We start from the raw sequence: 12,267 nt of genomic DNA, 5'->3' as shown, positions 1-12,267 counted from the left end.
GGCCTGGGACGTGTGACTACGGCCTTTGTGAAACAACCTACACTACATTCCGGGGATGGACAGGTGTTTCAAAAGAACATAAAGTTACAGTAAGCAAGAAGAGCTAAGTAGCTTGGATGTATTCATGCCAACTTATACAAAAAATTCATGTGTGGCAAGCATAAAAATATTTTTCATAAAATCATACCTAATACTGCGGTTATTAGGCACTAAATTTGAACACTCTAGCAATATAAATATTTGGCTGATCTCACCTAAGAAAATGCATGCATTGTTGTTGATTTATGAAAACTTCCATGATACAAGTTATGAAAACAAATTGGTTATAACATCCACAATCCCATAGAATAGGGCATTTTCACAGTAAGTCACTGGGATATATGTAATATGACCTCAGTGAGGGTCAGGGTAACATTCCGTCACTAAGTGCTGAGATACGGTAAGACTAGTTTAGACTATCCTTACACTGTTATTTAAAGAATATCTTTAGCTAAAGTGCTATCACTTGATTGACTTCTGTTTGCCTTATTAATAAACAGGCCTATTTTGACTTATTATAAAAACTGTATGCAACAAAGCTGGGTGTCTCCTGCATTCAAGATGATCCTAAGATCGAATTATACATAACAATTTTCTTTAAAAAATGGGCAGAGGAAAATCCTTCAAGGCAAATTCCCATGACACTGGCTTTCTTTCAAAGTTTCTCTCCATCTCTCCACATGGGAAGAAGAGGAGAGAAAAAGAGGGAGAATATGTTTCTTTTACCTTTTTTTAAAAGTAAAAATTAACTTCTCTACTTAAGGATCAGAACCAGAAACTTCACTCAAACACGTTCGACAAGCAACCCTAACTCAATCTACACAAATTCATAGCACAGCAAAGCTCTCCCATGGGGCAGGGAGGGCGGGTCCACTCTCCCCTCCAGCCAAACCACATCCACAAGAGATCCAGGGCAGGGTCACCAGAGGACATTTTTGAAAGGTTTTAAGTGGAAACTGACTCCCCCTTAAAGGCCCCCCCGCAAAGGCTCTACCCAGAAGATGTTAATTGTCGCCAGGAGAAGTGAAGCCCGGTTCAGGGGAGAAAATGCTTCAGCGTAATCAGTCTTCTTAAGAAGGCACCGGAGGGCTGAGCTAAGTCTGCTCTGGAGCGGGTGCAGCCAGGGAGACTGGGTGTGACCCGCACCCAGGCCTCTGCCCGTGGCCAACAACAAACTCCTTAGTCTCCCCAACGCCTCAAATTCCCTCCTCTGTAAAAGGCAGTAATACTATTTCTGCTACGGGAGTATTATAAGGATTGGAAAACAACACAGAAGGCATTCCGACAGTTCTTCGCAATGGGCACACGGTAGTTACTACAACTCAGGGAGCCCACGTGCTGCTACTCGTAAGTGGCGCACAGTTGGGCTTTTGTCCTGCAGCAGCCAAGGGCTCCGCGCCAAACCCTGCCCAGCAGTGAGTTCTCCGCGGGAGCACGTTACCAGACACGATGTGTCCCAAAGTCCTGGTGTCTCATCATGTGGGACAAATGGCTTCAGACACGTGGCCCCATAGGACTATCCACAGCAATAGCCACATGTTAAATTACATATTGATTAATGGTGTCACTCAGGCCTTTATAAAAAGGGGCCATTCACTTAAGACAGTCTTAGCTGGCACTTCATTTCTAAGGCTCATTTCACAAGAAAAGTGGAAATGATCTTCAAATTTTTTAATTAAAAGTTTAAATAATCAAAATTGTTCCCCTATATCACATATTATTTATAATATACTTATACTGAAATATTCTTTGCTGTATTAAGATTACATTAGTAAGATGTTCATACTCTACAGCAGTAATATAACTGGCAATATAAAGGAAGTACTTAGAGTACAACTTTAAAAATATAATAATACCTGTTCTGAATGAAATCATAATAGACATCAAAGCACATCAACACAAAACAAAAAAATTTCTCCCCAATACTGATTAGCCTGCAACAAAGTAGTCACTTGATTACAACATAAATAAGAATTGTAAAGTAATATATGCCTTTTAGAAAGCAATTTGACAACATATATCAAAAGTCTTTAAAATATTTATATACTTGAACTCAACAATTCAACTATTGTGAATCTATCCTACAGAAACAATAGTCCTAAATACAGAAAATTGTTATGCCCAGATATGGTCACTGCAGAATTTTTTTTAAAGATTTCATTTATTTATCTTTAGAAGGGAAGAGAAGGAGAGAAATGTATGGTTGCCTCTCATGAGTCTTCTGCTGGGAACTGGCCTGCAACCTCGGCATGTGCCCTGACTGGGAATCGAACCACGATCACGTGGTTTGCAGGCCTGCGCTCAATCCACTGAGCCACACCAGCCAGGCCTGCAGAATTTTTTATAATTGTAAAAAAAGAGGTAGCAACTTAAAGGTCTAAAAGCAGGGAAAATGGTTAATTGTGACATTCACTCAATGAAATATTGTACAGCCACATTACGACCAACATATACAAGTACTATGCCACAACAAAAAATGCTTATATATAAGAGCATGACACAAAAGGGTAGGTACACACACACATTCAAGTAAAAAAAAAAATTACAGGCACAGAAAAAATACTGCAAGGCAATGTAATTAGTTATCACTAATGTTGACTTTAAGATGAGTTTATAGGCTTAAAAAATCTTCACGAACATTTTAATGATACTTTTTTTGGGAGGGTAAAAGTAAACATAAGGTTTTTTTTATTTTAAAAGTTTCACTTAAAAAATTCATGGCCAAAAAAAAAAAAAACCTGACAGCTCAAAGCTTTTGACATTTGATATACCCATGAAATCTTCATTACAATGTCTACTAACTTCCAGAAACAGGACACAAAATAAACTATAAGCCGTATTTCCCTCATGAAAGTCGGAGAAGGAAAGAAGGGGCCAAAGCAGACAGGCGTCATACGCAGAGGGCCTTACGTAATTGTCTCTTGCAGACCAGCCCGGATAAAGCTGCATATGTAGCTGTCTTTCCTTCCGCGCTAATTCATAATATTTAGCCTGCTCTTCACGGGAGAGGGCATGCCACTGAAACACAAAGGGGAGGGGGAAAAACAAATAAGAGTAAGCAATGTAGAAATTAATATACATTTCATGTCCCAAACACTGAAGAATGAATATGTTACGTGTTTAAACACTGATTTATTTTTAAATGGCAGAAGGCCAAGCGCATCAAAAATCCAGTTGGAGTCTGGTGGTTAGTGAGACACTCACACTTGGGCTCTCTGTCCTGTTCTCTGATGACGCATGAACCTCATCCCAGTCAATCACAGTACCCAGAGTACATGATCTGCCACCCGCCCTTTCTCATGTCCAATATAAACGAAAAAGAACTTTCACCCCTGAACCTCAATGCTCAGCTTAGCCCTTTTCATCGTTTGCAGTATATTCTGATAACGAGCTTTACTGCCACTTATTTAGGCAAATATGATCATTTCTACATGTCTCTTCCACAGATGCATCTTCACTTCGCATGGACACCCTCCCACACTGTCCTAGGAAGAGCCCAAAAGCTTCATTGCTTGATCCTGTCTCTATAAAGCAAGACACCAAGTTAGTCTGTCTCAGTGCCCCGCCCCACCCACTCTCCCGGGAACACTAACTGTCTACAGGACAACACTGATAACACTGCACAGTCATGGTCACACATGCACACTTCTTGGTGACTGTTTTCCACTTCCTTCTGATGGAAAGCGAGGAGCACTGTCTAAGCTTATTGTGCCATCTAGAATTTGAGGCTATAGTACTTACTTTGGAGAATACAGTGGCTGATAGCCTGCAAACTTTCCGTTTCCCTTTTATATCACTGATATATATCATATATAGGGAAATAGCTCATATAGGTAGGGTATCCACTTGAGATTTTAGGCAGCTTGTATTTGCATATTGCTTTGCATACATTTGCACACAACTTGCCCCAGTCTCCCCACCACCAGTAGGCAGTTTTCAAGTATTTTCCCTACTTCCTCAGTGCCGGGATCTGTAAACAGAACCTTCCATAGAATTGGTTAAGCTTTAGGGGACTCACTGGCCGGCTGTAGGAGTGGACCGGAGCCGGCACATTCGCGCACGCGCACATTCCGAGGCCAAACTCTGGGTGAGCCGCGCATCCGACTCCTGTTCTCCCCAGCTTTAGAGCGTGGAGCTTCCCCCTTCACTCCTTCCATTCAAGGCTAGGCGAGTCGTTCTCATTCATGTCCGCCCCGAATATTGACTTTAATTCCCCTGTCCTTGTTTTTTAAAATGATAACACAAGAAAAAAACCAACAGACAGGTGTGGCTGGTTTGGGGAAAGGAAGGAGGAGCGAGGGGGAGAGGTTGACCAGAGTTCCCCAGGAGGTGGCGCAGTCTAGGTCCTCCTCATGCGCCCGGCCCTGGAGTTTCCGTTTCCCCAGCCCCCCCCCGGGGGAAACAGGCCCGCGGATCTCAACAGGAGCATGGAAGCACCCTTTGCCACGGCCTACCCACCACTCCAGCCTCCAGGAGGTCAACTGACTCCATTTCCTTTGAAAGCCCCTTGAAACCCAAGGCCTCTGCGTTGGACAGGGTAGATGGTTTGTTTTCTCAATTGCTGTAGAAGTGCAGTGTCAAGTTAAGTACAACAGACAGCGGGACTTGGCCTGAACCTAAATCAGGTAATATACTTTTCTTAAAAAAGAGTTGTGGGAGGAGTAGAAGAAAGAAGAAAACACCTGGAAAATTACCTGAGACCCCGTTCTTTTCTTTGTACTAGCAGAGTAAACACAGTAAGTCAAATGGAGCCTAGGAAGGAGCACGGCTGGGTCAGCTGTGGAAGTGTGAGCTAGGCAAGAAAAGTGACATGTCCTCTGTCTACCCACAGCTTTCCTGAAGCTGAGAGCCTGGCCTGGAGCTGGGGACCTTCACAGGGAGAAACAGACCGGGTGCAGTGAAGAGGTCGGCCTCGGTTGTTTCTTTTTTTCAGAAAAAGACTAAGCATTAATGTTTACACACATCTGATATTCAGTGAATGTGACTGGCAGGAGGCAGAGTGTTAACAAAAAGGAATGAAAAAAGACAAAAAGGAAATAAAGTAACAAAAGAAGTCTTTATAAATTTGTTTATTCATTTGACAAGTAATTATGCTACCACAATATAGCAATAGAATTTTATATAATTTATGGCAGCTTCATAACTTGCTAAGAAAACCTAAAATAAGTTTTATAGGACGTACCTCTCACCCTGGCCAATGTGGCTCAGACAGCTGGAGCATCGTCCAGTAGACCGAAGGGTCATGGTTTAATTTCTGGTTCGGTCCCTGGTCGGGGCGTGTGTGAGAGGCAACCTATGGATGTTTCTCCCTCATGTGGATGCTTCTTTCCCTCCCTCTCTTCCTCCCGTCCCCTCTCTCTGAAATCAATAAGCATGTCCTTGGGTAAGGATTATTTTTAAAATAACTTATCTCCCAAGATTTGGGAAGTTGGGTCTTTCTATCCAAACAATCAGGTGTTTTTCAGTTAAAGGAGAAAATAGGTTGATAAAAAGACCTGAGCTAAGAAAACTGAGCAAACTGCAAGGAGAAAAAAGCAGGCCGCCAACTACTTACTTGTGTTTTCCATCACTTTTAGGTTCCTGATATTTCTAATGCACCAAATCTACTCACAAATAAAAGATCATTTACCAGAGTAAAACAGTAGGTCGAATGGTAAAAAAGTTTTGCACTGAAACAAAAATAAAGTTTCATACACACCAGAAAGTTGGTCTTTATTTATGGGAATTTCTGAAACACAACATACTACAAATGCTTTTCTATTGCTTTTGCTTACTGAAAAATTAATTGCTAATTTTTTAAAATTAAATTTCATTGTCAGGATTTTACCAAATTGTTCAGAAAATACCCACTTAATTTGAAGAAATTTATACAGTTCCAAGATTTAAAAATTCTGAGAATACATTTACAATAAATAGACTTCCTTTAATAGCCTGGAAGGTCTTTTAAAAAGTTTATCTTAAAGTAAGATTTGTGTTATTATTTATAATACAAAGAAGAAAACTGATTAATTCATATGAATGAATATTTCTATCGTAGAGATACAGTAAAGTTGCATAAAAAGTCAAGAGATATAATGTTCAGAGGTTGAAGTCCCACTTTTAAGAATTATAATTATCCCCGGTGTAAAACTTCATCTTTTTAAAGCCAGGAACTTTAAAGAACTAGCAAGGACTACCCTGCCAGAGGGGAGTTATGAAAGGACAGAGAACCTGATCTTAATCAAAGATCTCAGAGACCTATAAATAGAAACAGGTGTCCAAATCAAAGACAGAGAGAAACCCCAAATGAGAACCATCCCGTAGGACACATGCTCCGGTCTGGGGGCTGTTAAGGGAGCTGAGAAAGTAGCAATTGTGGGAACTGTGCATTAAAAATAGGAATCATATCTCCATTTCATACCCTTACTTACTCTCTTGAGAAGGAAAAGAGTTCCTGCTGGAGGGACAGGGGATCTTTAACTCAAAAAAAGGAGAAAAAAAAAGCTAATAGTTTTACACAGGCTGAAATAAAAGCATTAACTTTTTCCCTCTGGTTTCTTCTTTTAAAGGGCCAGGGGAAACGGTCATCAGTCTCTAAGCTTTTAAGGCAGAGTTCTTCAAAGATGATGGGAATCACTCATCTGCTATGATCTGGCTTGGGAAATCACTGTAATTATTGTTATTAAGTGTTTAAGAATCCACAGGGAGATAGAGTATTGTATGCAGGGCACCAAAAAGCTATAATCTGTCACCGCACCCTAACCCTGAAACCCTGGTGTCTTGCAGACTGGAAACAGCCGCATTTTTTGCTACCCAACAGGAATCGATAATGCAAGAAAGCCTACTCCTCTCTGCCTGAAGTCTTCCGAATGCTTTCTCTTATGAATGCTGAAATGTATTATTAGGTTTGTAACAAACATGGTAAAAATCATCACCAATAACAGCTGAAACAGGGTCCTCTGAGTTTCACAAAGGTTGTTAGACCTCCATAAGCAAATGTTCATTTGCAAATTGTAAATTTCTCGAGAGGTTGCAAAATCAAATGCACACATGGATAATTAAGAAACCCTCACACATTTATGGTGAGCATCAACAACTATGATGGAGCTTTTCTAAAATTACAACGTAACTACAGAGAAAATGTTATTTGAATTAAAAAGTTCAATTTTTTTCGCCACTCTTCACATACCTAAATAAAAACATTTCAATCCTGAGATAAGTACCTGAAAAAACTGACTAACCTTTTGACTGGTGGTTGGATTGCAAAAATCTTAGTGTCTGTTCTAGTGGCAGCCCAGTGCCTGGTACATAATATGTGCTCACAAAAATATTGTAGGGAGGACGACAGAAGGGATGAAAAGAAAAGGGGCAATCCAGAAAGCTGGCCCAGGCACACTTTAAGAATCAGACAGTGGTTTTTCTAGAACAAAGATTTCTCTGGCTCATATAAATTCTTCCACTTCGAATTTCTGAGGAACACAGATTATCGTGGGAAATGTGGCCACACTTGCCAGGGTTCATCCGGAAGCACCCTGGTCGGTCGAGACCTTTGCGTTGCTCTCTGTGCAGGCGCAGGGCTTTCCTGCCTCAGACCTGAGTCTGCAGGCTCGGGGCTCCGTCTGGAGGGCGCCCGCCTCTCCCCCTCGGCACTTGGTCCCCTACTCACGCCTCGGGTCTCAGCTTACATACTGTTTCCCCAGCTTCCTGCTGTTCTTTCTCATAGAAGCTGTTCTTTCTCATAGAAGCTGTTCTTTCTCATAGAAGCTGTTCTTTCTCATAGAAGCTGTTCTTTCTCATAGAAGCTGTTCTTTATATTCGCAGTATACATCACAATTTTAATTACACATTTATTAAGTAATTACTTGCCTAATATCAGTATCATGTCACAAAACCTTAAACTCCATGAAGACAAGGACCGTATCTACATTTTTCAGCAACTGTTACCTAATTGCCTAACTACAGTGCCTGGCACATAAAAGACAATAACTGATGTTGTTTACAGAGTGGTAACAGGAAAAGGGGTTATCATTTCCAGGAAGTCATTTATGTGCCAGAGACAACTAAGTTGTTTACAATGCTTTACGTCGTTGAATCCTCCGAAAGATGATCACTTATCCTGTTGTCTTTCTTACTCCCCCAAGTGGCTGGTGATTCCCCCAAACCCGCACACTGTGACCACCTGATACGCAAGTGCATTTGGGCAGGTTTTAATGAAGCAGCTCCACAGAAAGTTCCCGTAAACATTTATTTACCGAACCACTACTTACCCTTCTGCCTAGAATCTGGTTGATAGCTGCACTTTCTTTCAGGGTGCACTCAGCCACGACATTGGCTCTCATTTCTTTCATGTATAACATAAAAGCATTCAGAGGCTTCTTAATGTGAGGTCTTTTTGGCTCCTGCTCCTTTCTCTGTTCATGCTGAGGCTTCCTAAAAGGTGGGTGTGGTGGTGTTGCAGGAGGGGTGGGCAGCACGAGGAAGAGACGGGAGGGGGGAGGAGAGAAGCAGAGGGTCTGTTCACATCACCAGTCAAACCTGGGCTGGGGCAACCCCCCAGCTCTCCACAAGCCTGAACACCGTCAACTCAGGAGAGCAACTCTGGGGGAGTATCCTTCCTGCCATCAGTGAAAGTCCGCCTGGGGCTACACAAGTGTTTAACACAAAATGGGGTGCCTGTGTAGAGCTACTCTGTTTAGGGCCAGGAGGCTGAGCAACTGGGTCACCTGGGGAAAGCCACCTCCATAGTGTAAATAAGTGGCCAGTCCTCTTGCAGGGGAGGTTCCTAACTTTTTTTTGGCGGGGGTGGGGGGGTGGGGGGGCAGGCCAATGTAGGAGGCAGTTAAAGAGCTAATAAAACTTCAGACTCTCTCCCCCAAACAAATGCACGTTGGCTTTGCCTACATTTGCAGGATTTTTTGTTTGTTTGTTTGTTTGTTTGGTTGGTTGGTTGTTTTTTAACTAGAGAGAGGGGAAGGCAGGGAGAGAAACACTGGTGGATGGGAGGGTTGCTTCTTGCACTCACCTGGGACCTGGGACCAAAACCAAAACCCAAGCATGTGCCCCAACCAAGAAATTGAACCCTTGACCTTTCAGTTTATGGGACAACATACCCATCTACTGAGCCACCAGCCAGGGCTACATTCACAGGGATTTTATAGACTATCTCGTGTTTCCTGCTATCCTGTCTTCCTGCCCCAGTCTGCAAACCCTAGATTAAGAAACTCAATTCCTAACTTCTTCAAGGAATTTAGCCCCTGGCGCAGGTACACAGCCAGAGCCGATCCTGGGCAGGTTTGCCCCTTTCCCTTGACTTCTGTGCTTTGAAAGCCTGGAAACAGGGACGCTCCTCCTGGGCATGCACTGAACTCTCCTGTCCACTTCAGGGACCACCAGGGGCTCCCAGCCGTCCGAACCCACTGATATCTGGTAGTAATGGCCATGGGGCTCAAGATATCCAATGCCTGTGCCCTGAATGTCACTCCATTTTGGGGGAGGTTCCCTTAGCCTTTTGAGGTCTGTTCTCCTTTCCAATCTCAGAATCACAATCAGCTGGCAGTGAGAATCGAGCTGACTAAAAGTCCTCAGGGGCAGAGCTTTCAAAGCAGAGCCGCACTGGCTTCCAGACTAAAAGAGCGGGAGAAGGTCCATTGAAACCCTCAGCATCTTCGGGCATTCCGGGGTGGGGGGAAACACAGCATACTTACACGTGCATCAGGTCGCCGTCGGTGTGGGGGTGCTCTTGTTTGACCTGAGGTGTCACAATAGCAGGGTGAGGGATGCCAGTGGTGTGGGGACCAGGAGGACCAGGAATCATGTGATGGGAAAACCTGAAGGAAGGAAAGAGAAGAAACGATCCGTGCCAGTGGCTGTTGGAGCAAAGTCTGGATGGAATTTTGAACCAGTCCCCTAACTGCTACTGGCTGTGGCACAGGGGCGTGTTAACCGTCAGTCAGAGTGGGCTGATAGTTTTGTTCCTTTCTGTGTTCAGGTGAAACACATTTATAATTATGGCTTGAATAAAAACATTTTTTTCCCAAACTAATAGTAGAATCTGGCACTTCTCCTGGGACACCCTAGGCCAGAGGATAAAAGAAAAAACAATCGAGTCACTTTTCTTGCAAAGCAGTTTTCAAGTAATTCCAGTAATAACAATTGTATGGGAAATATAACACTGTATTAAGATTTAGCTTTTGAAAGATTTTAAAAATTAAAGCTAAAGAAATTACATTTACAAACCTCCGCCTATACTCCCAGTGAAACCCTCACTTTAAGAGTCTTCGCATATTGTTGGCTTCTTTACTAATATTAGGAGAGAACAACGGAGAAAATAAGGGACAGGAAGATATTTTTTTCAGTCCCCAGTTTAATAAGGTTGCCCTCAACATCACCCAGAGTAATTTTCTGCAGAGAATGTCTGGGAGATCTAGCCTTACGGAAAACTGGTGACAAAACCAAGGGAAGGGCCTAATCAAAGGGCAGAGTCCGTGAAGCCCCACATCAAGGTAAAACCTGCACTCGCCGAACAAAGGCTTTTTCCTAAATATGCTTGCAGAGTATAAAAAAAATAATCTCGAAGTAGCCGCCACCATCCAACACAAAGGAGGGAAACTGCCATGCAAGAAAAATAAAATAAATAAAGACTACTTTCAACAAGAACTTTGGATAAATTTGGTCATGCTTTAGAACTCTTTGCTTTTCAAACTCTTTTAAAGTAAACATTTAATTCAGCAAGAACAACATTCTCAGGTCTTTCATCACAGCCCGTACGTACAATTTATTCCTTCATCTGGGAAGGACGGAAGGACTGCTTGGCTATGTGATATTTTGGAAACGAATTTTAAAAAATTAAGGTGGCATGGTAAAAATACAAATATTTGAGCAAATAATAATTCTTCGCTAAATGTACCATTTGCAAAAAGACTTGATGCCTGTGAGAAACTCCTGTCATCAGATGGTTCTCACAATGTTGAAAAATGTAAAAACGTGTTTCAGGGGAAGGATATTAATTTCATCCCCTTCCACCCGGCTAGATTTACAATTTGCTAAGCAAACAATGTTTTTTTTTTTTAAATCGGAAATTCACCACAGAAACTGTGAATTTCATACCTACGTAAAAAGTAAAGATTCACAACCAGTTATTAACCCCAAAGTTTGACTCCAGCGCAAATAATGCCAGGCCCCTTGAAAAAGCAACATCAAACACACAGATGACACACCACAAGTGTGTGTGTGTGTCAAGCACAGGGCACAGAAGCCGTCCTCTCCAGAAGCAAGCGTTACACAGCGCAGGGCGGCAGCAGACCTCACAGAGCCTGGCCGGCACTGTGTCCCCACAGGGCCTGATTCACACACTAGGACACAACCCCGTAAGGCCTGAGGGCCAATAAGCACCATTCTTTCTCTTCCGACATCCTTGGTCCAGGAAGGCTCTCGACTAACTGGGCATTTTCAAACACTGTCACATCAAACCTACACAACTTTCCTCAAAGAAAGGAAATGGTAGAACTCAGACCAAACCAGTCTTTACCTTCCCCTTCACCACACCCCCAGCGTATTTTGAATAACAATCTCTTATGATGTCCATTTTGGGGATGTGTCACTTCCTGCAGCCAGTGAAGTCTTCTTGAGGCACAGCTGCCCCTGTGACTGAGTCCATCCCCCTGGTGGGTGTGGCTGGTGCTTGGTGTGGGGGCGCGGAGTGTGGCTCCTACCCAGAAATCTCTACAACACCTAGTGTGGGAGCCAGGCACGCTGCGCAGACAGACACATGGCTGAGCTATGCACCCTCCTAGCCAACTGAGAGGCAAGCAGAGGCGCACAAGATGCAAGCGCAGGAAGAGCAACTTGTCCTGGGTGCCCGGTTTCCACCGCCACCTACCTGGCCATGGAAGTGTCGACTGACAGTGAGGATGGGTAGGGTTGCCTGAATCCTCCCGTGATGGGATATACAGGCTGACCTTGCCTGAGGTCACAGAAGAAAGGAACCCATCAATGACAAAACATGAGTTACCAACCAGCAGTAAGAGTTTGACGAGGGTAGAAAGGCAAGGTATTCACACAGAATTTTTGGAATATCACAGGCCACAGCATTTCTTCAGTTATCCAGTTGCCTCCCTTCCTTATCCTCCACCCAATCAAAGTATCGTTGGCCTTGAAGAAAATCTCCCACCCTCGACTTTAAAAACAAACCAGTTCACGAATTACCTGTGTCCCCTCCCCTCTTCCAACCCCATGAATGCTTTGAACAAA

General features: G+C 43.1%; 1 protein-coding gene across 3 annotated transcripts in view; it reads right to left on the bottom strand.

Moving 5' to 3' along the window:
* LEF1 (lymphoid enhancer binding factor 1) overlaps window positions 1-12,267 on the bottom strand; it is a 113,935-nt gene that overhangs the window by 15,203 nt on the left and 86,465 nt on the right. For all 3 annotated transcript variants that reach the window (XM_037031846.1, XM_037031849.1, XM_037031847.1), the window contains exons 6-9: window positions 11,897-11,980; window positions 9,723-9,845; window positions 8,286-8,448; window positions 2,950-3,057 (exon numbers count right to left, since the gene is read on the bottom strand). In XM_037031846.1, coding sequence (XP_036887741.1) covers window positions 2,950-3,057; window positions 8,286-8,448; window positions 9,723-9,845; window positions 11,897-11,980 — 478 coding nt within the window. The remainder of the gene's footprint in view (window positions 1-2,949; window positions 3,058-8,285; window positions 8,449-9,722; window positions 9,846-11,896; window positions 11,981-12,267) is intronic.

This window comes from Sturnira hondurensis, unplaced genomic scaffold (assembly GCF_014824575.4).
Source record: "Sturnira hondurensis isolate 20B ecotype Veracruz unplaced genomic scaffold, ASM1482457v3 Scaffold0021214, whole genome shotgun sequence".
In the NCBI taxonomy this organism is placed as follows: Eukaryota; Metazoa; Chordata; class Mammalia; order Chiroptera; family Phyllostomidae; genus Sturnira; species Sturnira hondurensis.
This window is presented reverse-complemented; position numbering and strand designations above follow the sequence as displayed.